Genomic DNA, 26,953 nt, shown 5'->3' on the forward strand with positions numbered 1-26,953 from the left:
TAAGTCAGTGATAAATCCACAAAAAAATTAATTATTGCGCCATCTACTTGTACAATTTTAAATCTCAATTGAAGTTATTTTTAAATTACTATAAAACTAAAATATATTTTTAATTGTAATAATCATTGGCATTATTAATTTAATAAAATTTATCATGGGGTATCATCCCAGATAGCAAAATGACATCTTGATGAGTTCTGAATGAGTTCCTATTTATGATTTGGACGTTTCATCAACATCTTAAAGAAGTCTTTAGGAAGTTCTCAAGATGTCGAATGAGCCACCTAGCGAATTCAATAAGTCGTCGTTAAAAAGAGTTCTCAAAAAGTTCTTTTTTCTGACTTCGTAAATAAGATTTCAGTATGAATTTACCATGACGACTTAAGGAGCTCCTAATTTTGATTTCATAAGAAAGTTTAAAAATGAATACATTTAGACGTCACAAAACTGACGTCTTATTTATGGAGTTTTCCCAGTATGACCCAGTCTTCGGTAGACAGCAAAATTGTTCCCAAAATCGCGGAAATTAATGGCACACACACATGCATTCCATTGCAATGGGTAACATGCTCACTTCTCATCAATATATTTAATTAAGCAATCACTTAATTGATTAAATCAATAAAAATAATTATCTCCTTAGTGTTAAATATTTTTAATTATCGTATCGCGGATCCGCGGATTTTATCACAGACCCTTAATTTACTGATAAAGTAGTAAATAATAATAATAATAATACTAATAATAGTGGAAAATATTATTCAATTAAAAATAAACTTTGCTTATAATTAATTAATAAATAATTTATTTAAATAATTAAACAAAATTGTTATTGGCGAGATTTAAATTTTTCTAGGCCATTTTTTATTTCATTTTTGTTCAAGCCATTTTGAACGTAAATTGATAGTACGCCTACTTTCGTTAGGTCATCTATATTGCGACGTTCATCATCAAAAAAAATCATGTCTTTAAAATCAACTCCTGATGCTTTTTTGATCCTGTAATTGAATAATTCATTTGTTAAAAATTTTTTTTATAATTTTAAAAATATGTAGTTTTCTTTTTTTATGTTTAAACTGAATGTGTGGGTTTATGACCAAAAAGATTTTTTGTTAATTGTTTATTGAGATAGGCATGGATGTATTGAGTAAGCCGTAAACGCTCTGACGAGCCAGAAACTCACGGCGCTTAGACATTAGATGGAAAAAAATGAATTAAGTTAAATAACAAAAAAAAAAAAAAGAGCCTGAATTGTAACATGCCACTAAAGTAGAAAAAGATTTGTACATCCAGCTGCAGTATGAAGGTAAGCAGTGCAGCACAAATTGTTTCTGTTTATGAAATATTTGCGAAGCATCAGTTTCTGGGGTTTTTTTAATTTTTTGTTCTCATTAATTAATTTTTTTATTAACTTTTAATTAAAATTACGGTCAAATTATTGAGTTTGTGAAAAAAAGTAATAAGTATTTTTTTGTAATGAATTAAATTTCCTACAAAAAAGTCCTTCGACACTTTCTTTTCCATTCGATACTTCCTTTGTGATGTCTAATTAAACTCAAACTTTGTTATTTTACAAAAAATTGTCATAATTCGAAAAAATAATTAGAGTTATTAATAATTTAATTACTTATTAAAGTGCGTAATCTTGCATCCAGGATATATTTCCGTATACTTGATATATTTATCCCAGTTTAATAATTTAAGTAATTGATATGCTCCTTTTATTTCGGAAGTACGCGAGGCGATGCCAATTTCGAAGCCTTCTTTGGCTAAATTTTCTAAAATTTCCGGTACTTGCTCGTAATATTTTATTTTTTTGCCTTGTGCGTCTACTATAGAGCCATTTCTATAAATAAATAAGTCATTAAATAATAATGATTATAAAAAGTAAGTAAAATAATTTTAAAAAATTTTAAAAAGAATACCAACTTTCGAGAAAATGGCGGAGTCACGTGAGTATCAATCCAAAATGGCCACAGTGTGTAATCTAAAATAATTAATTTGTATTAATAATGTATAAATACATTTGATTTATTTTATATATTGTATGTCTGTGTGTGTAGGTGTAAATGAAAATAAGTAAAAATAATTACCGAGATCGAAGACAATTATCTTAGGTTTTTTAATATTTTCATTATTTTCTGTGGCCATTTTGTTTTTTATTTGCAGATAATTTGGAAACTTTTTTTGTAATAGATGAGTTTACTTGCTAATAAACAAGTGTCGCCATGTTTTATTTCAATACTTGCTGGTGTCATGTAGATAAAGTCGGAAGCGGATAAAAAAATGTGGGAAAAATTTTAATTTGAATTTCAAGGAATTGTGTATGAATTCAAATTTGCAAAGTACTGGGCTGGAAGAAAAGTTGAAACAAAAATGTACTCGGTACTATACAAACAAATAATATTCTTAGTCATAATAAAGATTTACTTCAACTGAGTACTATTTTCTTGATTTAAGAATTTCTATATTTATTTTAAGAAAATATACTTGATTGGAGTACATTTTTACTAAGATTAAAGAATAGTATATTACACTTCCCTAGATGTGTAATATAGTAATTCGCGTGGTAGGATACAAACATGTATATACTTGACAGAAGTTTTTTTTAACTTCTCGCTAAGAAAATTGAAAATTAAAAAAAAAGAGGGGGGTTCCTGGTTTCAGGCTGATTTTCGAAAATTAAATTTCTAACATATCTTGACCTTTTGATGTTCTAGGAAGCTATTCTGACTAATTTATGAACCGATTTGGCTTTTTTTTTGGTCGCGTTTAAAGCGGCTCGTTAATTCCAACAACTTTTGAGAAATTGAGCATAATCGACGCGGTACGTTCGGAAATATTTCAGAAATAACATTTTTTCAAATTCTTTCCAAATTGTTTTTTTCGGATAACTTGCAATATACTCAATGGAATAATTCCGAAATCTAATCAGCTCTAGAACTTTATAAGCCGCGTCAAATACCACCTCAACCATCAAAATCGGCTCTTTTGTTCAAGAGAAACCGTTGTCGAAAGGATTGTAAAAAAGGGTTTTTTTTGCTAATAAAATCTAAATTTTTTTAATTAATTGATGATGGTGAAAAATTGCGTCGAATGTCACCCTGAACATCAAAATCGGTTCATTAATTCAGAAGATATTGCTGATTAAAGATTTTAAAAATAACGATTTGCTTAAATTTTTATAGTTTTTTGGAAGATTTTCGGGAGAAAACGCCTCGTCGATCGATTTCAAAATCTAATCAACTTTTGAACTCAACGAAACGCATCGATTGTCACATTAAACATCAAAATTAGTTAATTAGTTAAAAAAATATAGACGGGGAAATGTTTAAAAAATAACATCTTATGTCATTTTTACTGGATAGATAATGATATAATCTATACTAAAATGTTTTAAAAATCATACAAACTCTTCATCTTCAAGGTCTCTTTCGATCACTACATAATGAAATGCAACTCGTTCTTTATTTTAAATAATATTATCAACAAAAATATTGAAAAAACACAGTTTTTAATATTTTTCTTGGATATTTGATATATTAACGCTCTGATCTAAGTCCAAAGTTATTGAATTTTTATGTTGATCACTTACATTGATTTCTGCCTGAATACATTTATTTTATTGAACATATTCGGAAATAAACATTTAAAAAATTCTTGTTCATTGATTATTTTCGATTCTTAAATTTTTAAACTTCAACATAAAACGTAACTTGTTTAAAGTTGATAAGTTTATAAAAAACAATTGCATTTAAGAGTATTTTCGAGCTCTAAGAGCTTCCATATGGCAGCCAGAATGGAAAGTAGTTTTTTTTTCTACAGAAACTCTACTCTCTTAAACTGAATCAGTAAAAGTGTTAATGATTTTTGCAGTAGTTAGGTACAAAATTTACTGAAAGATAAGAAGTAGCTTTAAATCAATTTACTGATTAATCAGTGAACTTTGCTTCACGGCAGTAAATAGTGCCATCTACTTAGGAGTTCGTTCGTTAGACAGAAGTTGATTTCAAGTTACAATCAAGAAATTATTTATGTATTTCACTATTATTACGGTAAGTTTAAAATATTTTAACAAAGAAAAGTTAATTTATAATCTATATATTAATGAAACTAATTTAATTTTCTCAATTCCCAAATAGTAAAATGATGTCTTGATGAGTTCTGAATGAGTTCCTATTTATGATTTGGACGTTTTATCAAAATCTTGAAGAAGTCTTTAAGAAGTTCTCAAGATGTCGAATGAGTCACCAAGTGAACTCAGTAAGACGTCTTTAAAAAGAGAGTTCTTTTTAAAGACTTTGCAAATAAGACTTCAGTATGAATTTGCCATGACGTCTATAAGGAGCTCCTTATTTTGACTTCATAAAGAAATTAAAAAAAGAATACATTTAGACATCACAAAATTGATGTATTATTTATGGAGTCTTCAAGAACTCTTAATTAAGAGTTTATAAAAATGACACCTTTAAGAAGTCATTCTAAGACTTCTTCAGGACGCCTTCAAAAAGACGTCGTAAAGCAGTCATTCCGACTTGAATGCTGTCTGGGTATCGCATTGACAAGACTGGTATACAATACCTATATACATATACACATTTTTTAATGAGTGGTATTTTTGGAACCTACTCAATTAATTAGGACAAGTTATTATGGCAAAATTCCACTGAGAAATCGACCATATGAGGACAAATAAAATAGCTAGATTTTAGAAAAATCTACCTAAAAAAAATTAATAGAATGTACTTGTTGTGCATGTGAACGATGAGTCCAATTGCCTATAGTCATTTATCTGAAATCGACTACAATGCAAAATCGATCTTGGGAATCAATTTGCGAAAATCAATTAATGATGCACGACAAATACATTTGAATCATTTTGTTTTTAATATATGTATTTTTATTAAAATTTTTCTCACGATTTAAAATTTTGCTAGCTACCCGATCTTTTTTAAGATTTTGTTATTTTTTGTAAAATAGTGATGCGCAATCGAAATCGATCAATCGAACAATCGATATTTTCGTTTCGTTTGTCGATTTTTTTAAATCGATTGTAGGCCTTTCAATTAATGGAAAAAAATCGATTCTTTTTTTTTAAAACGATTTTTAAACATCGATTTTTTGTAAAGTAATTAAAAAAAAAATTTGTTTTTCAAAGTCATTAACTCAAACATCATAAAAATTGTTTGACTAATACAGGCAAACAAATGATAAACAACTTAAGCGAAATGATTAAAGTTAGATATCTATTTATAATTTTATAGATCAAAATTTTACGCTATTTGAAAAATTTCAAAATAATCGATTTCAACAATCGATTTTTATTCAAGCGATTTGACAACTTTAAAGTTGCGATGAAATAATCAATTTTTCACAAAAAAAATTATTAATTAAATACAATACTCCATTTACTGAGAAAATATTTTTTTTTCTGAACTGTTTTTTACCGAAAAGTTTAAATAAAAAATTATTAAACATAAACAAAGTATTTTATTTGTTATTATTTTAAATGTAAATGACCATATGAAAATTTCATACTTCGATATACAAACTTATATTTATACGCGGTGATATTTAACTTTAAAATAAAATTTCGAATTCGATTTTTCAAAATAAATTGTTAGATGGTCGATTGTGCAACTTTAAAGTTGTAAGCAAATAATCGACTGCCAAATAAAGTATATATTAATAATTTTGAATTTGTGATTTTGGACCCATATTCGTTTTTTTATTTTGAACAAAAAATTATAAAATCGATTTTACACAATCGATTGTTAAGCTATCGATTCTGCAACTATAAAGTTGGGAGAGAAAAAATCTGTTTTTTTTTTTTTTATTGATTATGTCAATAATCGATTGTTCAGAAACGATTAATTACCACAATCGATTGTCTGCAGTCGATTCTATTCGATTGTGAACAATCGAATAGTTGCTTCGATTTCGGCAACACTATTGTAGAGTAACTTTTTATTTTTTGTAGAAAATGTAGATACTTCTTCCTAGACACTATGCACGTCCTAACTCAACGACTTTTAACTCGGTAGGCACAGTTATGATCGTTGTGATCCCGAGTTCCCGGCAACTAGCTCTCTGAAGCTGATGAGCATGACAATGCTGCCATCTATAATTGAATATCTTTTAAATAATTATCTAGATTTAAATAAATTAAGATTATAAAAAAACACTATATATAAAATTTTTTTTACTTCAAAATTTTCATACAATTTTGTAATAAATAAATTAATTCATTTAGATAATTTATATTATAAATTAATAATAATTATAATAATACGTATTACTTTTTATCGATTCGACATAAGGAGCGCACCATATATTATATATATGCTTAAATTCAACAAACGCTTCCGCATTGTGAATTTTATTAGATGCCCGATAAAATTCAAATAATTTATAGTTCACGTACAAAAGCAAGACTCCGGTGGATTTTTTCCTCGATAATTTTAGTATATCTTATGATTTGGATTGCTTAGTTAATGGATTAATAACATTTTTTCCAGCCAAAGTACTTAATATATTTATGAATCGTATTATTGTGTATTGTTTTTTTAAAATTATTTTTACGCAGCTTTTATTGTGTATTTTTTATGTATCATCATTTATTTATAATAATAATAATTATTATTTTAAATAATTATACTAATTTATTTATTAACAATCTAACGAGCACAAAAAAAAACAACAGAATAATATTATCACTGAAAAATCTATATTATTATTTCTAAATGACAGAGCGTATATTTTTATGCATTTATATATTTTATAATTATATTTATATACTTTAATTTAGATATATATATATATATATATATATATATATATATATATATATATATATATATATATATATATATATATATATATATACATTAACAAACAACGTAAAAATATCTTTTTCTTTTAATTAAAACATGAGTTAATAAACAGATTTTCCAGATATCTGAAAAGCGTAGCAACGAATTAAATATTAAATATTTATTATTTTTATGTTATAACTTTAAACTAATATTGTTATTATTATTATTATTATTTATTATTTATTATTATTATAATTATTTATTAAAAATGATAATATTTAAATATTATTTGATGTCTTTTAATTCTAAAATTTACGTAATCAGTCCGAGAGTTGGCTACAAAGGCCGTAAAAAATTAAAAAATCGTAGCGACGCTTCGTTCATATGACCAATCATTTTAACAATATTATTCAATCGTATTCAATTACTTTTATTTTAGTTAATTATTTAATAATATTATTATCATTATTTTGCACAGTTTATTTAGTTATAAATAATTAATTTTGTTAATATATATCACGTATAATAACGAACAAAGCGTGTAACGATTATTCCAAATTATATTAAAAAAATACACCGTAAAAGATCGACGTATTTTTTATGTAAAATTTATACGTCTTAATATACGACAGTAATGAAAAAATTTGTTTAAAGGTCAAGGATTATTATTATTATTTTTTTTTTATTTTTTTGTATTTCTAAAAAATTTTTGCGGGATTTACAAAGTAGCGAGACAAGTGGCGATCAAATTAATTTATTATTTTATGATAATAAAAATAAATTAATAATATTTTTAATCAATAAACAAATTAAATAAAATAACAAGATTAAAATAATAATAATAATAATAATATTAATAATAATGAAATAACAATAAATATTCGCGCCGTTGTCTTACTTCTCGTTAAATCTCTCGCAAATAAAAATTTTATTTTTGTTAAATCTGAAAAATATCAAAGAATTTTAAATTTTAGTACAAAAGGCCTTGCTCTCGCTTTGACATTATTATTATTAATAGACTCTGTCTCCGATAGTATTTATTTTATTCATTTCAATTCATTATTTATTTATATATATTAATTTATGAGCATGCCTTTTGCTTATTTTAAATTGTAAAGCATTATTAATGTATCGGTTTAAAAAAAAATTTTAAATATATTTTTAATTATACTACATTTAATATTATATCAACAATAATTACTACGGAGACAGGATCTTATTGAGGGGTCACATCATGATTAATTATATGGTAAAATAATAAATAATTAATTAATACATTTACCCCTTCGGAGCAAGGGATTCAATTTTACAGTGTCGTGATATTTTTTATTGTAATTTTTATCTTTATTTCCATAAATAAACATTATAATCATTATCAATAATCTCCAATGAATATCGTTATTAATTTAAATATAATTAATAGCTTATTTACAATTATTTATTACTCTGATTTTAATCAATTTATTTATTTTTTAAAGTTTTACCACAATTGCAACAGGTACACGTAATAATTCGTCTGTTTGTCTTGTGTTCTTATGTAAATAACAACCGTTAGTTTTTTTTTATCATCACAGTTGTTTAGTCGTGTAAATAGAACACATAATGCTGGTGTATATATATATTTTTTGTCTCTATATAATTACACTAATTTTTCACGAATTAATATCAATGAATAAGTTAAAATTAAATTCACTTAAAATTTTATAAATTTATATTATTTATCATTCAAATTTTTCACGATATTTTTTTTACGAATTCCAACTTTTTGTTAACTTCTAAATTAATATTATAATTAATGAATGGAAATGTTGCAGACATCAGAAAAATATAAAATTATAAATAAATAGAGTAAATATTTTAAAAAATATTTATAAAACATGCACTTAATAATTACAAAATTTTTTTAATTTTATTTTATTAATTATTTACTCTCTTTATTAATAATTTTAAATTTGTCTGATATCCTCTACATTCACACTCATTATAATAATCTAATAAATAATCGGAATGTCACATTAAAAAAAAAAAAGAATAAAAAAATTTTTTTTTTTATAGATAAAAGCACAAACAGACAAATTAACAATCATACAGACTAAATATATAACATATATATTTGTTTTTTATTGAGAATTAATGAAACAATAACGATAATAAATAATTCTTGACACATGAGATTTATTTAAACAATTTTTTATTATTTTTCACGAATTGCATGGGAGATTACTGTAATGAAAATTTAAAGATCTATTTAGATTTTTTTATTTTTTAATTATTACTCCTGTATGAATATCATTAATTATAAATGAATTTCGATTCTGCCAGGGCGACGTGGACGCTCACCAGAGTAACATAGTTCGATATCATAATACCTATGGTTTTATTAATTATTTAGTTTAATTTCTTATTTTTTGTTTTTATTTCATCAATAATTTTATTTAGTACTGCAATACAAATAATTGAATAGAAAAAAAAAATTGTTTAATAACTAACACAATAAGTGTATAAAACAAAAATGAATTTGATTATATATAATTAATTTATTAGTATATATTTATATTTATTGACATTGTAAAATTTATTGAATTTTAAAATAAACATAATAATAATATTAATAATAATAATGATAGTTATTAACAAAACAAAACAATAAATTATGAAAATGAAAATTTCTTTTAAAATTGATTTTTTTTGTTTCTGTTTTAAAAACTTTACTTTAAATTTAAAATCAATAGTCAGTGCTGGAGAAATGATAATCCTCAAACTGAAATAAATGAAAAAAAAAAAAAGAAAACAAACAATTTTAAGTACATATTTAACATAACAATATTATTATTACAAGTTTTAGTATTATCAGAATACGTTTTAAATGTTTTTTTTTTGTTTTTGCTTTTTTTTTTTTTTTAACAATGATTCTCAGTCAACGACCACAGTCGCCCTACTTATTTATGTATGTAATTAATTAAATATAACATTATATTATCCGTCAACTTTTATTAATAATATATTATTATAAAATTTAACTCCAAATTGCGATAATAACTCCTAATTGCAACGTGTGTGTATTTTTATCATTTTTCATGTGTATATAACTATTTATTATTAGCCTAAGATTTGTTAGATTTTTCTACATAATCAAAAAAATTAATAATTATTTAATTATCATTACTAATAATTATTGTTATTATTTTTGTTATAATTAATTATTTAATTTTACGGCACTTACGTAGATTCATGTGTTTTATTTATTATTAATTATTAATTATTTATTTTTTCGTGTTTCTGCGAGTGGGAGTTTGTGTATTTTATTTTTCTACAATTAAATGATTTCTAAATATTCTTTATTCGTTATTCAATATAATAATAATAATAATATGAATTTATCTCATTAATTTTTTTTTTCATAATATAATAATTATAATCAACCATTAACGTATCAGCAGGCGCACCGCGGTACATTATTAGTCGCCGTAATTTATTTATTTATAATTTTTTTTTTAATTTGCAGCAGCTCTTTCACATAAATCACTATCTACATATCTCTATCCTTCACCATTTTTTTTATTACTTTTATTTAATTAATTATTTTACTTATTATTATATTTTTATTTTTAGCATTTTTGTTTTATTTGTACGTACGTGTAAATATTACTTCCAGTCTATAAATATTTAAATAACTATTCGCCTTATTTTTATAATTATTATTATTCTTCACAATTTTAGTTTTAAAAAATATTTAAAAACAAAAAAAAATCTAATAAAGTCGTTTGCATTCAAAATTACGTATTGAATTATTTCCTAATTATTCAAATTACAATAAACGATAACAAAATAATAAAATAAATAAATTAATGAATAATAATAATAATTTTTTTTTGTTAAAATTTTTACAACAAAAATTTAATTATATCAATTTCATTATATAAACTATTAATAATAATAGTATTTACGTTTATATCATGATTCTTTACGATTTAAAATACAACAATAAAAAATTTTCTACACAATAAATGTAGGGAAGTAATATTTACGTATTTGATAGAAAAAAAAAAAAAAAAAAACGAAAATAAGCACGTCGATAAAAAGTGCATTAACCAAAAGATTAATCCGTTAAAATTTACGTCAATTAAGTTTAACTACGTGTCCTGGTGTCATTTCAGAACGCTCCTGAGACAAAATAAAAAAAACTATTTAAACGTTAAACGTTTTTACGCACCAATATAATTTTAACCTTTTTAAATATTTTCTTTTTTACGAGAGATCTTAATAATATTAACATTAATAATAATAATAATAATAATAATAATAATAATAATAATAATAATAATAATAATAATAATAATAATAATAATAATAATAATAATTATAATAATTATAATAGTAGTAGTAATAGTAATAATAATTATAATAAAGAGAACACATTACTCATTTAATTACATATTTTATAACGATTAATCAAAAATTATTAAATAATGTAAAATATCTAACAATCGAACTCCCTCTCGCATTAGCGAGCATTTATTTATTCATTTAGTGTTTTTTTTTAAATATTTGTCTCAGGACAGTCCTTGTAAGTTATTTAATTATTATTAGTCAGTAATATACTTTGTGTATGTACCATAACAACAACTGATAGCTCATCTAATATATATACATGTATACGTATACCAATAATTTATTTAATACGTTTACATGTATATGTATATATATTTATTTATTTATATTTATAATATATATCTCTTAAATTTTATAATATACTTCTATATTTTTCATATATACTTTATGTTGCTTTTAATGTATACTTTATATATAACAATGTTATGTTTACGTAAGGCCCAATATGTTCAATACGAAGGAAATAATCTGAAACAAAATTAAACATTATTAATTTTAATAACTGTAAATCATTTTATTTTTTTAATTGCATTTTTGGTATAAGATAAACAATAGATTCAAATTTTATTTTCATTTTTCATTTGTTTGCTGTCTACATAACTTTATAAGAATTTTTTATTACTATACCTCTTTCCCAGTAAAGACTACTAAAAATATACTCAAAAACTTTAAATCTACTATTCATCTTACGAAACATCTTTTGATATTTAGTGACGACTACATTGAGAGAAATAGTATATTACACACCGAGAGAGGAAAGTAGCACATTCCGATCCACATTAGCAGGGAGCGCGACGAAAGCATTATCTGACGGTTACAAAATCATGCTCGAAAATTGTAAGAGATATATAAAATCAGTATAAAAAATCAAAAATCGTTATTAAAACAAAATATAAAAATTTATAAAGATATAAATAAAAAAATGCAATTGTATTTTTGATAGAGAAAATTAAATTACACATATTCCGATAAAGAAAGTACTTATAAAAAATTTTAATAAATATCAAATACTATTATTTTAGAATAGAATAAGGTTAACCGATAAAGTCAAAACAAATAATACATGACAGCTATAATAATAAAAATTGAAAAAAAAAGTAGAGTATTATGTAATTTGAGTTTTTTAACAAAATTGAAGTGAATAATTTTATTTCAATTCATGATAATTTGTTGGTGAATCGTAACTGAGACAGTACTAACTTATAATGTTGTTTTTTTTATAGTATATTACACATCTAGGGAAGTAAAGTGAGAAATGTCTCAGATCACATGTAATTGTTGACCTCGGCTTCGCTTCGGCCAACAATTACATGTGATCTGAGGCTTTCTTATTCACTTCCCGTGGCGTGTATACTATTTTTCGCGTCAACGGAGCCGGAAAGTGGCAACTTCGTTTTGCACAGCGGGACGAAAGTTGACGCTTTCCGCCCGGAGGCGAGAAAAAAAATTTTTAGGCAATGATTAACATCATTATTCAAACCGGATTTGAATCAATAAATCATGAAATATTGTTTTTTCTGCAATTTACAACACAACAACTATTATGAACCATTTTTATCTTTAACTTTCACGTGTTTATGTTCAACAAGAGCATGATTCTACGAAATTGTGTCCACAGCGAGCGCTGCAATCGATTCAGTTGTCCTCACCATATACTAGACTCCCTACCAATAATTGCCTACCCGTGCCAAAGGCGCGAATTAGGACGTCCTACCTTCCTCCGTAGTGTGTATAATATTCTTCACCAGATCTGCACCTGAAAGTTTGATTTTCTTCCCTCTAAACTGGGCATGAATTTAAACTTTCAGTGCAAGTATGGTGAAAAAATTAATGTTATAAAAAAATTCATTCTTAATTCATGAAAATAATTCATTCCAAATTTTCAGTAATATCTTTTATTTAAATAAAAGAAATTAAAACTTTTTTGTAATAATTTTATGAAAAAAAAAAACTGACTTGCTACGAAATAAAATATTAAAAAAAAATTAACAAATTCTTCTTTATAAATTTTAAATATTTATTGATAAAAAACTTTTTATCTATTTTTATATTTTATTGGCTTGACTGATATAAGTTTTGATAGAAGAACTTTCGAATGTCTTTAGTCAAAAAAGAATTTTATTGCAAATTTACAATAAATTAATTTCTTGAATTAAAAAAATATTGTTTTTATAAAACTAATTTTTTCTCTCAGTGTACTAGAAAAAAAAACGTTTTTGTTCGATAGATACTAAAGTATATTAACAATAAAAATATTTGTGCATTGATATTTAAAGTAATTATAATTATCGTAAGAAAAAAAAAAAAAAAGAAAAAAAAATACTTACTTAAACAGAGCAAGATCCCATATCATTCGCTTTCCATATCGTCTGTCAACGTTGGATCGCTCTGTTCTACATCAGCCGTTCAGCTATCGACACTGAATAGTTCTTTATGGAGGGCCGGAAATTCAAGATGTGGCTGTGACCGCTTGAACTTAGCGAGGGCATCCATGTGAAGAAGTGAGATTTCCCTTAGTTGGGGTATCTTAGCAAGCATCGCGTCGCATACCGTTACATCACCTTTGATGGGCGATACATGATTTCGATCTAGCTGAGACCTTAAAGCTAAGATCACTGCTTGCGATAGCTTTGTGATTTCAGTTTGACCTTTCAAACCTGGTCGATCTGTTAAAAAAAGAAAAAAATTATTTTAGTCATTTATTTTAAAATTGTTATCAATAGTTATTACTATTTTATTTACCAGGACTAAGAAGAACTACTGCGCTATAAAGTGCAAGCTCTGTTTCTGTAAGTTTAAGCTCAGCTACACTTCTCGCAAGTTCAAATACGCAGGATACAAGTTTCATCTCAGCTGTATCAGTTGTATAAAAGGCATCCTGCGGTAGCATTGTATCACCGTACAATACACAATTTTGTGTAAGATCTAGGTACCTGCTCATACGTAGCACAGCCAATTCAAATGAACCTAAAAATGAATATTAATTGTAAATATTATTCATTTACTTATTTATTACAAAAACTAAAAAAATATCATTTGTCAATATTGGTTTTTAAATCATAAGTATTTATATTAATTATAATGCATTGAAAAATTTATTTATTTATGAGTCCCTTATCAAAAAAATCCAAGTGGGACTGCATGGAAACCCATAGGTATCCATATAGGAAAGTATGAATTTATGTGAGAATCCATAAGAATTAATATAGGAGTGTATGGATATATATAAGAATCCATGTAGGAAACCATGGGATACCCATTTAGGAAACCCACATAGGAAGCTGTATGTACCTAAATGTCCATACAGAAACTTGACATAGGAACTAGAATGTATGGATTTCTTTGTCGGAAATTCATGATGGAATTTGGGTTTCTATATAAGTAATTTCTATCGAATCCAGGGTATCTGGATTTCTGTCTATCGTCTATTGGTACGCGTATTTGAATAAAAAAACAGATTAATATTCCTATAGGAAACTATATGGGAATTCATCCGAAAACGCCATGTGGGAACTCACATAGGAATTCAACTTTTCATTAGCAAGTAAATTTTTACTAACGACTCCGATATCAGTCTTGCAACAATGCGATTTGGATTTTCGTCTTAAAAATAGGGCGCGAAAATTAAAGTTATCCTATGGCCATCTAATGTTAATTTTTTTGCTATTTATAAATTCCACCCAAGTTAAATGCAATTGATTGTTGAGTAAGACATAGCGTCTCATTTAGATACCAGGACTGATAAATAGTCCTTTCCTTCTCTATACGCTTCTAATATTCCTCAATTCGCTGGACGTTGTATAAAATTTTAACATACAAGGTCACATTCATATTATGGATTCACAATCTTCCTTATTTAATGTCTATACATCTCTAATAATTTTAACTTTGAGGAAAACATTTGTAATCTTAGGAACTTCGTTAAATAAAGTTTGCCATGTTTAAATTTATTAAAATTTTTTCTTCCAATAACACGTATAAAAAACATTAGATCCATTAAGACAGAGTAGAATTTCGAGTAGAACTATTTTTGAACTTTTGTAATTTTGATAGTAAAAAAAAAAAGTTTTCCTAAGACTTTATACGAGCGAATTTTGAGTAAAAAAAAAACGTTTTTAAAACATATTTCTTAAAACGTATTTTAACTAAATGTTACCCTAGTTTTGAAAAAGTTCAAAAACCTAACTTGGAACTTTTTATGAACGTTTTATTATTCTTATGGGACTATTGGTTTCTAATGAGAACTTTTCGGAAAGAGGTTAAAATGTAGTGAAAATATGTTTTAAAAACATTCTTATTTTACTCGAAATTTACTCATACAAAGTCCTAAGAGAACTTTTTTGGTTTTTACTATTCAAATTACAAAAGTTTAAAAAAAGTTTTAATTCGTCTCAAGTTTAGAAATTCCACGTGTCGAATTTCTTTGGAATCTTTTAAGAACTGTTTTTCTTTACACGGGAAGTAATAATCATCAGTTTTTCCTCATTCTTTATTATAGTATTAATAAAACTTGTAAATTTAATTGTAGTATTAATTATTCATAAATTTTTCCGTAAAACGAGCTCTTATTGCTCGGCATGGGCTAACAACGGTCTACCATTATAGTCTTTTTTATCTACTCCTTATTTTCTCGTGTTGTATTTAAATTAAAAATTTTTAAAAAATTTTAAGAGATTTTTTCAATATTATAGAATGATTTCTGGTAATTGATTCAATTACAAGTTCTTTATTACTTTTTTTACCAGAATTAGTACAAAGTAAAAAGAGAGAAAAATCATTTTTCATGAAAAAAATAAATAATTATTGCCACGGAAAAAAGAATATTAAAAATTAATAGGAAACAGTAAAAAGTGTAATTTATAATCAATACTATTATTGTTATGCATTAAATGCAAAGTAATTCATTAATATTTGGAAATTTACACTTACCACGATCAATTGTTTTGAGAATAAATAAATATTAATGTTTTTAAATATAAGTTTATAACTTTGTTGTAAAAACTAATTAATTTATGATATACATCATCAATAAAAATTGGCATATCAAATACTAATTTTTCTACAGTAACAATTGTAAAAAAATTCAAATTCATATTTTATAAATTCTATTCCATCGCCCATAAATAATATTCTATTTACTGACAATTGATATAAAATACCAGTTACTCATTAACAAAAATTTATTCATTATATACACCGATAAAATAAGGGATACTTATAAATTTTTCTTTTTCATATTTTAAATTTTCGTATAAATGTTTTACATTGTTTAGCAAATTATAGTTCTAATTTAAAATGAGTATATAAATATTAAATTCAAGTTGTTGAATAAAAAAAAGAATCATTTTAATAATGTCACCTTATGTGCCGAAAATCCTTTGATTTCAAAATTTTTTACGAATAGTAACGAAATCTATATGATAGCATTTTAAAGTTATTAATATCAGAAAATTCATTTGCCCTTAAAAGACCAAGCTTGTCGATAAGAAGTTAAACATATCTTTTGAATGATCAATCATTGATATTTTTATTATTTAATAACTTTTAATTGAATAGTATTTATAAAAAGTTTTATATTCTGCGCAGATATAGGTAGGAAGCAAAATATTTCTAAAAAAATTTTTAAAGTTGCAAATTAAAAAAAATTTTTTTTTTCAATCTTTTGTATTATAAATTAAAAAAATATTTTTTACGGATTGAATCAAACGTTAACTCATTTAAGAACAATTTGTATGACTGATTTCAGATTTTTAAATTATTTGTAAGAAATTGTCAGTAGGTCACAATCGCTCCTCTATTTTGATTAAAAAAATAGTGTTAAACCCGTTCTTTAATTTTTATTTATCAAAAATTATATAGGGTCCATTTACCTCCCTTCCCCTATTGATAGAATTTAGAAGTAATATTGGCTGGTAAAACTATTTTAAACTTATAGTAGTAATAAAAAAAACTAACTTACCAGCTTTGAGAAGGACAATTTGATCATCCTGTGAAAGCTTCATAAAACCCGGTATCATTTTCGCAAATTCAATGATTTGCTGAATAACTGTAGTCAATTTTTGTGCACACTCAAGCCATAATTGTTCGTGTGCCATGTTTTTATAATAAATCAGCTTGGAAAGATCATGAGGCTTGTGAAACAACTCTTGTATTTGATCTGTCGACACTAAACACGTTCTCGAATGAGCGTCTGCTATCGTTTTTGATAACAACTCATTTATTTCTGCCGGATCTGTGGACAAAATAAATAAATAAATATTACTATTATTATTGTTTTTTATTTTAATTATAATCATAATCACTATCAGTATTATAAATTATTTAATTATAACTTTTATTTCTATAGCTACTTCACAAATTCAATTACACAATTAACGGAAGAATTATAGAAATTCATAAAATCATTAGCCCTAAGTTTACGTGCGTCAATTTTTGATTAATTAATTAAATCATCATGCAAAAAAAAATATTATTAATAAATTTTTTTTTTATTTTCAATGATCGATTTCAGAAGAAAATACTAGTAGTTAATGTTAAATTGATGAATGAAAATTCCTGAATGATAAAAACGTATTTAAATTATGAGGATGAAAAATGCAAATGAATAATAAAAAAAAAAAACAATTCCTATATTTATTTAGGGGACACTCTGGCCAAAACTTGTGTATATTTTATAAATTTGTATCCTCTCCTCCTTCTAGTGCTGATTTCGGTGAAAATTTACAGATAATTTTTATATAAACATAAAAAAAATTCAGCCGCATCATAACGGTTTTCATGATACCAAAATTTCAATTTTTCAACATGCAAAAATTTCTCGGACATGTCCATTATATAAACACCCGAATTACTCATCTCTTGAGAGTGGACATTTAACAAGCTTGTTCTGTTTATGAAACGTTGTGTCAAAGAAGATTTTTAAAATTAAATATAAAACCTTAAAAACAGCTACGATATGACAAAAAATTTTTCAGAGTTTTTCTACTACATCTACATTTAAACATAAATTACAAGTTTTGAATAATTCGGTGAAAATTTAATTCAGAATAATTCAAACTTTTTTATGAGATCATAATTTTTAATAAGAAAAATATTACAACGATTATGAATAACATAAATGTTGGGGATTCGCCCTATCTCTCACGTTCCGAAAACAAAGATTTTAGAAAAAAAATCGATAAAAAAAAACTATGACGATTTTAATCATTTTTTAAATTTATATCCATTGAATTAGGATTTTTCAAATGATTTTTATAACAAAGATATGTTTGTTTTCTTTCTTGTATTTTGTTTTGATTACTTTGAAAATTCTTTTCCGGACTAATGGCAGCACATATGTCTAACGTTAAAATTATAAGATTAATCTTAAATTTTTCTAAGATGTTTCCAAGTCTAAATCTCGGGGTTCATATTTTTTCTTTAATTCTAAAAAAAAAGTATGTCGTTTTTTTGATAAAAATTTATTACTATAATTTTGGACGTCCACCATTTTGTATTAAACAAAAAATTATTACAACCCCTACTAAATAGTCAAAGCTACACTTATTATAATATCGCTTATAATTGTAAGTAAAATGAATTATTAATTATTACATATTTACAAAGTATCGACCGGAGAATCCCCTTATCAATTAAATAAATTTATGAAAAATAATATAATTAAAAGGGTTAAGAATCCGACATGTACACATTAACATGCACGTGCAACAGAGGATATAAAACAATAGGAAGAAAAAAAAAACGAGAGTAGTATGATTTTTATAAAGAAAGACACAAAACATAGCCTCACATCTTGCATGAGACATACTGGGCAGATTATGAACTTCGTCATCATCCGTTGGATTGTTGACTCTCTGTTGCTGATTGCTGAGGAACGTCGTTGAGTCGACCATCGTGTAAGAGCCATGACCAAGGTTAGCAAGCTCAATCGTCGTTTCTTGCTTCACGGCAACTATTCCACCGCCACTTAAAGACCCACTTCCGGAACCACCTCCCCCATTACCGTTACTCCCGTTACCGTTATTACTACTACTATTACCACTACCACTTCCTCCACCACCACCTCCACTGCCGCCACCACCACCGGTACCTCCTCCTCCTCCACCACTACTATTTCCACTGCTGTTGCCACTTCCGGTTGTCGATGCAGACAAGGATTTTCCTAATTTCGGCCAATGAATATTACACATCAATGAATTATTATGAGACTTTTTCCATCGAAAACAAACAAACCAATTACCGCAATGCATTCTTATGATTAATTTTACTAATGACATGTTATATGCAAAATGATTTATGAATAATGACTTTTTTTTTAAATTAAATTATAAATTCTATAGTGCTTGATACAATTCAAACATTTAATTAAAGATGCATTTATTAAAAATAATATTTTTTTTTTAAAACAGTTATTCAAGCTTTTATGGTACAAAAAAAAATATATTAATTAATACATTAATATTATTATTATTATTAATTACTGAGTCAATAATAAAATTAATTTTATGATTGTTATAAATATTAAGTAGGCAGTTGATTATATTTAGTTACTTATAAATTAGAAAATATCGGATTCTCAGTGAAAATGCTTTTTTTTTTTTAATTAATTAAAGTGAGTTAAAATATATAAATATATGTGTTGATTTAATGTTAAACACACACATTATTTTAGCATTCGTTTTTTTGAATTAATTAAATGTACACAATTTTATATAAAAGCTCGAAAAACTTTGAAATAAAAAAATAAAATGTTATTTAATGAACAAATGAATCATTTTTTGTATTCGAAATTTTCATTTATTACCCTTGCATATTTAATTTAAATTAATTAGTTTTAGTATTAACATGATTATATTATTGTTGACCCGTTTTTGCTGATATTTTCATTGAAACTTTTTTTATAATGTATCGATATTAACAAAGTTTTAATTTTTTTATTTTTTAGTAATAATAAATTATTAATAAACTTATATATTAATACTATTTATCTGTACATCATTTAAGTTTAGTAAAATAAAATTTTATAATGAAACAGTCGGATTTATTGGACGGATATATTATAAATAATTTTTATTACCTTTGTAAGAAGAAAAAAATTAATAAATATGGCAGAAATAATCAATAATTTATCTTTATAAAAAATTTTGAGTAATCCATCAATTTATAACCCCGTAAAAATATCACAATAAATTATCACAGTAAAAAATATTATCTTAAAAAAAAAAAAAAAAAAAGAAAGAAAAATATTAATATAAGGTCTAGAAGTGGAGCTCCTCTTGCTTTGACTTATAAAATTATTTGTTTTTGACTTTCTAATAATTTTTTTAAAATCAACTACTTCATTGATGGCGAATTGATTAATAAAAAAAATATTATATTAAAATCTTAATTTCCATGATACAAATTTCAAATTATGAAAAAATTGACAAACTAATTTTATGGTTTATAAATTTCTTAAAAATTTACTTTGTGACTCAGCTATTTGTCTTTAAAGAGTTTTTTAGCTTTTGAAATATATAGAGCGAAGAATTCAAATATCAGACCCCTGTCAGTATTCTGTCCCCTATATATTTTATTGACTAATTTATCTAAGATATATCATTATTTATTTTGTAGTTGACTAGATGTATTTATTGTTAAATCAGTTATTTTGAATCTATGAAATTATTATTTTATTCACAAATCAAAGGGAGAGAAGGATGGATACTGATACTCTGCTGCAAAAAAATTTTTTTTTTCACTGATATTTTATCAATAATTATAATTATAAAAATTTAAGTGTTCAAATGTTTTTTTTTTTTTTTAATATAAGATAAAAGACCTAGTGCCCTATCAGGTACAAGTACCCGATCACTTCATGTATTTGTATATCTATATTTATGAATTTTGATATACAAATACATGATTGGGTACTAGTCCCTAATCGGGTATTAGGTCTATTATACCTTAGAGAATTTTTACAGCAATTAAAAAAAAAACCCTTAAAACCACAAAAAAAAATAATTTGTTCAGATTAAATCATTTCTAACTCATTATCATACTTTAAAAAAAAAATAGCTGTTTACGAATTTTATGAATTGTAAATTTTTTAATAATAAAAATAAAAATGAGGGATTACGAAAGATAAAATTATAATTACTTAATTCGAATTAATATTTTAAAAACCAATATTTAATATTATGTAGTTGAATGATACATTAATTAATTCTATGAAATTATTAATTTAATAAAAAATAAAATTATTAATGTTTATATTTTTATTACTATTATTGTTAATTATTTTCAGCCATATTTAAAAATATAAATTATTATAACTTTTTTCTTCTCAATAAAATAACATGGGAAAAAACCCTAAAAATAAAATAAAATTTATAGAATAATTATTTTACCTGTGGTGACGACACTGGCCATAACTCCACTAGCCGTAACAGAAGGTGTGTCAGGAGCAACTGGATCGACTTGTTGGGTTGGTCTTGGATCATAAGCTGTTGTACTGTCGACGTAATCAGCACTTAGCTCGTAATTAGTTATTGCCTGGTGATTGTAATATCCCGAACCTCCTGTACCTGGACCTGGAGATGCGTACTCGCTGCCCCCATACGTGTAGCTAAATATTTTTTTAGAAAACAAAAACAGAAGAAAAACCATACATAATTAAAAGAATCATGAGTATCATTAAATTATGTAAATATAAAACCTTAAAAAGGCTTATCTTGGATTTAATGTTATTCTTGAATACATGAATTATCCTATTATACCGTAAGGCATCTTTTGTCCTGATACGATGATGCTGTTGATAAGGTCATTTGTTATTTTGTTTATGATGAAACTATCGTCATGCTAAATACTAAATAAAAAGTTATATTTCTAAGGAAATATACGAAAAAAAGAAGAAGAACTAATACTAAACCCTGGCGGATTTGAATTACGTTAAAATACGGCAAACCTGCGGCATTTTACCGCAAATTTGCGATAACATTGTGATATTTCACCGTAAACGTCCAGATTTCCAACAAAATTATGGAATTTTACCGTCAAGTGAAATATTTCACTGTTTTACGGTAATAATGCTACGAATTGCGGTAAATTACCGAAACTTACTGGAATGACCGCAAGCTGCCGTATTTCGACATACTTTGCCGCAAATTACCGTACAATGCGACAAATTTGCAGTAAGATACGGTAATTTACCGTAATTTGGATTCGCTAGGGTATACTACATTTTTAGAATAACAAATCAAAATAATAATTATTTGCAACAGACAGTTTTATTTTTTTGTTAATTTAAAAGTCAAATGAGAGACACTGTCTAAACATGATGTCATTCTTTCTCTGTACAAAAGACTAGTGAGGGTGTGACGGGATAGAAATAGGCTATGCCGTTACAATAATCATGCCTACATTTATTTTTTATTTTTTTCATTGAGTCGTCATGTATGATTTCAATGAAAAACAAATTTTGCTTTTAAACCTGTTCATTTAATTTATCTAAAATTTCATTTTATAGACATCCAGTAAAAGTTAACTAATTTTTACTTAGATATATCAGATTGATTGAATCGATGGCTGTTAATAGTTATAAAATAATTATATAATTAAGATTCAAAAAAAAAAAATTATGTAATATTATGATGAATATAATGACAGATCATGAATAATTATTTTTAATGATTTAAATAAATAAATTTTCTATATAAATATTTTTACAATTGAATTGTTTGATTAAAAAAAAAGTGGATGTAAAAAATGATAGATTATATGAATATGAATAGAAAATAATGATGAAGAATGTGTAGAAGTAATATGAATACATTCTAGCATAAAATTTTTTAAAAAATACTGACCCGCCGTTATAAGAGTGATGTTGATCTGAACTGCTTGGAGTTTGATGTTCAAAGACGCTGCTATCTGGTGCTGTCTCTGAAGCTGCTCTCATTTGCGCTCTATGAAACCTCACCTCATCCTCAACCTTTTCCCTTTGCTTCTTTGACATACGTCCAAATTTAACGGCTAAAAAAATTCATTTAAATTTATATAATTTATTTATTTAAATAAATTTCAATTGTATAGAAAATAATATAAAAAATACAAAAAACCTCGAATATTATATATTTTTAAATTAATTATGGATGAGTTAAGTGGAATACAAATTAACTTTATTGATAAGTCAGTATTATAATGGAAATTTTAAATAACAGAAACATTTCTTTTTAAATTGAATAAATTAATTTAATTAATAGATCATTTATTCTTTTTAATTATTTATATTTTAAGCGGCCATTTAAATTGTTAATAATAAAAGTAAAAAGAAAATATAAGTGCGATTAGTTGGAGCCGAAGACTCGGTACAGAATTTTAATTATCGATTAAATTTAAAAATAAAGTTTACTTATTTTAATAAATTTATGATTATAATTATAAAAAAATAAATAAAATTTTTTTTATCGAAAAAATTTCATGCCATCGTTAGCTTTTAAATATTAATTAAAAAAATATATATATATAAAACTAATGAACTAATGTTTTTAAATTGTTTTAATTTTATAAATTCCATAAAATAACCGATAATTTAAAAAAAAAAGTGAAAATATATAATGAAAGTCAGATATATAGGCATTGATTCAGCAATAGTGCAGCAGTGAACTTTGAAAAATAGATAGATTGTTAGTGAGAACAAAACATGAGATATGAAACGCAATTCAGTAGCATCAACGTCAATCGTTACATCGGGATAACGCCAGAGGGTAGCTCTCAGTATATATAATACAAAAAAAAAAAAAAAAAGAATTATATAAATATCAATGACGCATAAAAAATACGCAGTAAAACAAATTGGAGTAAATATTGATTTTTCTTTTTGTTTCTTTTCATATCAATTCTATAGAAAAAAAAAAAAAACAAAAAAAAAAAAAGAACAATTATCTTTCTTATCTGCATGACTCGTAAAGCTCAATAAAAATGCAACCCTTTGTCAATTCAATTTATCTAATTAATAAGCTTTACGCATTTTATTGAAATGATTCGCGTGCTTTTATCAGCTGACGTCAATCTAATGTGCCCTGTATATAACATACATCCTACAATAACAATGTATTCCAAGATTCTTTTAAGACTTCACACAATTACTTTTCATATGAATCAATTCTCACATGATTACCGACTTTTTTTTTTATAAATTATATAATCTATTATCTATTAATCTATCTAATTTTAGGACATCTTACATTATGGTGTACTATAACATATTATTATTATTATTATTATTATTATTATTATTATTATTATTATTATTATTATTATTATTATTATTATTATTATTATTATTATTATTATCATTAAAGAGGAAGTGGGTAAAAGTAAAATAAAAAAAAAATAATTTAAACGTCCGAGAAGTTATTCCCCTAATGTTGCACACAGATGACGTCCAAAGAAGAAATACGCATGCGTGTCGAGGGAACGCGGAAGCGGCGTGACTTGACATGTGACGTCATGGTATAAGAGAAGAGATACGTCATGAGTTAGCAAGTGAGAACTCCACTAATACACCCCTGAGAAATAAAACTTTTGTATACATATATGTGTAGAAAATACGACGCAAGCGTACAAGTTATATATATCTTGATAGTGTGTTGTATTATTTACAAAGAGAAAAAAAATAGACGCATGGGTTCAACCGTGTGACGTCAGACCAGCTGAACGCAGTCTGGTAAATGGAGGTTCAGTAAAAAAGTGGGGGAGTTTATATATATATATATATATATATATATATATATATATATATATATATATATATATATATATATATATAATGTTGAAGACATTTCAATGATTGTATGTAAGAGAGCGAGAGAAAAATATAATATGTTGAAGAGAATAAAAGGAGAAATAAAATAATGTATAGTAAGGGGTGATCGACCGAGGTAAAGAAAAAAAAGAAGAAAATATAAACGAACGTTTACGGAGACTATATGAACTCGAAAGAGAGAAAGAAAGAGAGAAGCCACCAGGAAGAAACACACAACCTCTATATGCATTTTCTTTAGCTATATTTAGGCAAGTCCCTTTATCAGCAAAACGTTTCAGTTACAAGCTATGAATATATGTATGTTTTATTCTTAGATTTCGATGATGCATAATATAAAGTATTATATTAGCTTTGGTTATTTTTAAAATTCTTTAATAGTTTATAAGGGAATTTACGGAAAATATTTAAATATTAATACGTATCTACTTAAAATTTGTTTAGTGATTGTTAGAAAAGTAATTTGTTTTATTATTCAATTGATTTACAAAATATTACTCTATTTAAATTTCAAAACTTATTCGATAAAAATTTACTGAGATAAAACCATACTATATAATGTAATTATATGGAGCATTCAAACCAGTACTTTAACTTAAAAATTCGTTTTTTTAAAACTGTTTTAAAATTCGGTGACCGCGATCGATCGGATATTTCATATCTTTTAGATACAAATATCGAGAGCTTAATATACATTTTTTTATTCATATTAAAATTTTTTTCTTCTGATAAAACTCAGGTTTTTAGATCAAAATCAATATTTTTACTTTTAATATTTTCAATTTTTTGTGAACAAATTTTGATATATAGTTTAATTCAGAAACATTTTTTTATTCACTTTTGATATCAGTTTCGACTAAGAGTGATGTGAAAAAAGGTCTTGAATATACTCTAAAACTGAATATTTTTACAAAGTATTTTTAAAATGTTACTCAAGAACTGAAAAATTACCGGAAAGAAACTTTTTTTTTATCCATGCGCCTTAATTGAAATTTCAATAGTTTTAAAAAAACTCTACTCCAATTTTGAACTGTTGAGCTTTGTCGCTACGAAAGCACAATTTTTTTTTTTTTTTTTCAACAATTCATTTATCAAAATAAATATTTTTTAAAAAATTTATTACTAATCTTCAAAGTCAAATAAGTAAATAAAAGAGGAACACAGAACAAACTACAAGAAGTATCTTTAAAAACTAAAATAAAAAAATCCTATTTTTAGACTTTTACCGAAATGTACTAGTAGTATTTATTATTTTTAAGTAGTTATATCAGTTAAAACCAGTTGCATATATGACCAAATAATCGAATCAATAAATATATAAAATATCTAGATAGATATAGAAGCTTCTATAAATCAGAATACAAATTCAATACCCAATACATAAACAAGTAATCTACTGTTTTATTCATAAACAAATAAATGGTCACAATGTCATCCATAGTAAATATTTTTTGATCAAATATATAAAAAATATATTTAAAATATTAATATTATATTGTTTGATATTATTTTTTCCCTGTTTTGTTTTTTTTTGTTTTAAAACTATCTGAAAATTAAATAAAAAAAACTGTTGTATCAGTTACAATATTTAAAACGTTTGAATAAATAAAGTTGTTTCCGTGTTAAACAAAAATTTAGTTTAATAATATACACCATGTATATATATCTCAATCGTACAAAGATCACATGAAAACATACATATAAGAATATTTGTTAATCTGATGGCTCTGAGAGACTATCAATCGATAAGATAGTGTGGTGTATAAACCCACAATTTAAACAATATTATTTAAATAAAACTATATAAAACTTGAAATTATTTAATAATTAAAAAATTTTCCATTTAATAATCCTGATGAGACATATTCAGGACTTAGTTGATATGAGTTTATTGTCTTATTGCTTCCATTCATCTGCCATTTACGGGTGAGATAGTACGCGCAAA

At 25.0% G+C, this 26,953-nt stretch overlaps 2 protein-coding genes across 8 annotated transcripts in view; both read right to left on the reverse strand.

Annotated features, from left to right (window-relative positions):
- Positions 1-788: 788 nt before the first annotated feature.
- Positions 789-6,056, reverse strand: LOC103574217 (magnesium-dependent phosphatase 1). Its single transcript, XM_008553621.3, has 5 exons — positions 5,879-6,056; positions 2,094-2,353; positions 1,930-1,987; positions 1,628-1,846; positions 789-998 (listed from the first exon to the last, which is right to left on the reverse strand). Exons 2-5 carry the CDS (start codon positions 2,149-2,151, stop codon positions 830-832), a joined length of 504 nt encoding a protein of 167 aa, XP_008551843.1. The 5' UTR covers positions 2,152-2,353; positions 5,879-6,056; the 3' UTR covers positions 789-829.
- Positions 6,057-9,058: 3,002 nt separating this feature from the next.
- LOC103574219 (probable nuclear hormone receptor HR3) overlaps positions 9,059-26,953 on the reverse strand; it is a 103,303-nt gene continuing 85,408 nt past the window's right edge. For 5 of the 7 annotated variants that reach the window (XM_053738058.1, XM_014440056.2, XM_053738056.1 and 2 more), the window contains 7 exons: positions 23,051-23,216; positions 21,596-21,813; positions 18,997-19,368; positions 17,167-17,439; positions 13,950-14,174; positions 13,535-13,873; positions 9,059-11,675 (listed from right to left, as the gene is read on the reverse strand). In XM_053738058.1, coding sequence (XP_053594033.1) covers positions 13,614-13,873; positions 13,950-14,174; positions 17,167-17,439; positions 18,997-19,368; positions 21,596-21,813; positions 23,051-23,216 — 1,514 coding nt within the window. In that variant the 3' untranslated portion in view covers positions 9,059-11,675; positions 13,535-13,613. The remainder of the gene's footprint in view (positions 11,676-13,534; positions 13,874-13,949; positions 14,175-17,166; positions 17,440-18,996; positions 19,369-21,595; positions 21,814-23,050; positions 23,217-26,953) is intronic. The other 2 variants (XM_014440055.2, XM_014440057.2) reach the window with 2 other exon arrangements.

Source organism: Microplitis demolitor, chromosome 4 (genome assembly GCF_026212275.2).
Source record: "Microplitis demolitor isolate Queensland-Clemson2020A chromosome 4, iyMicDemo2.1a, whole genome shotgun sequence".
NCBI lineage: Eukaryota > Metazoa > Arthropoda > Insecta > Hymenoptera > Braconidae > Microplitis > Microplitis demolitor.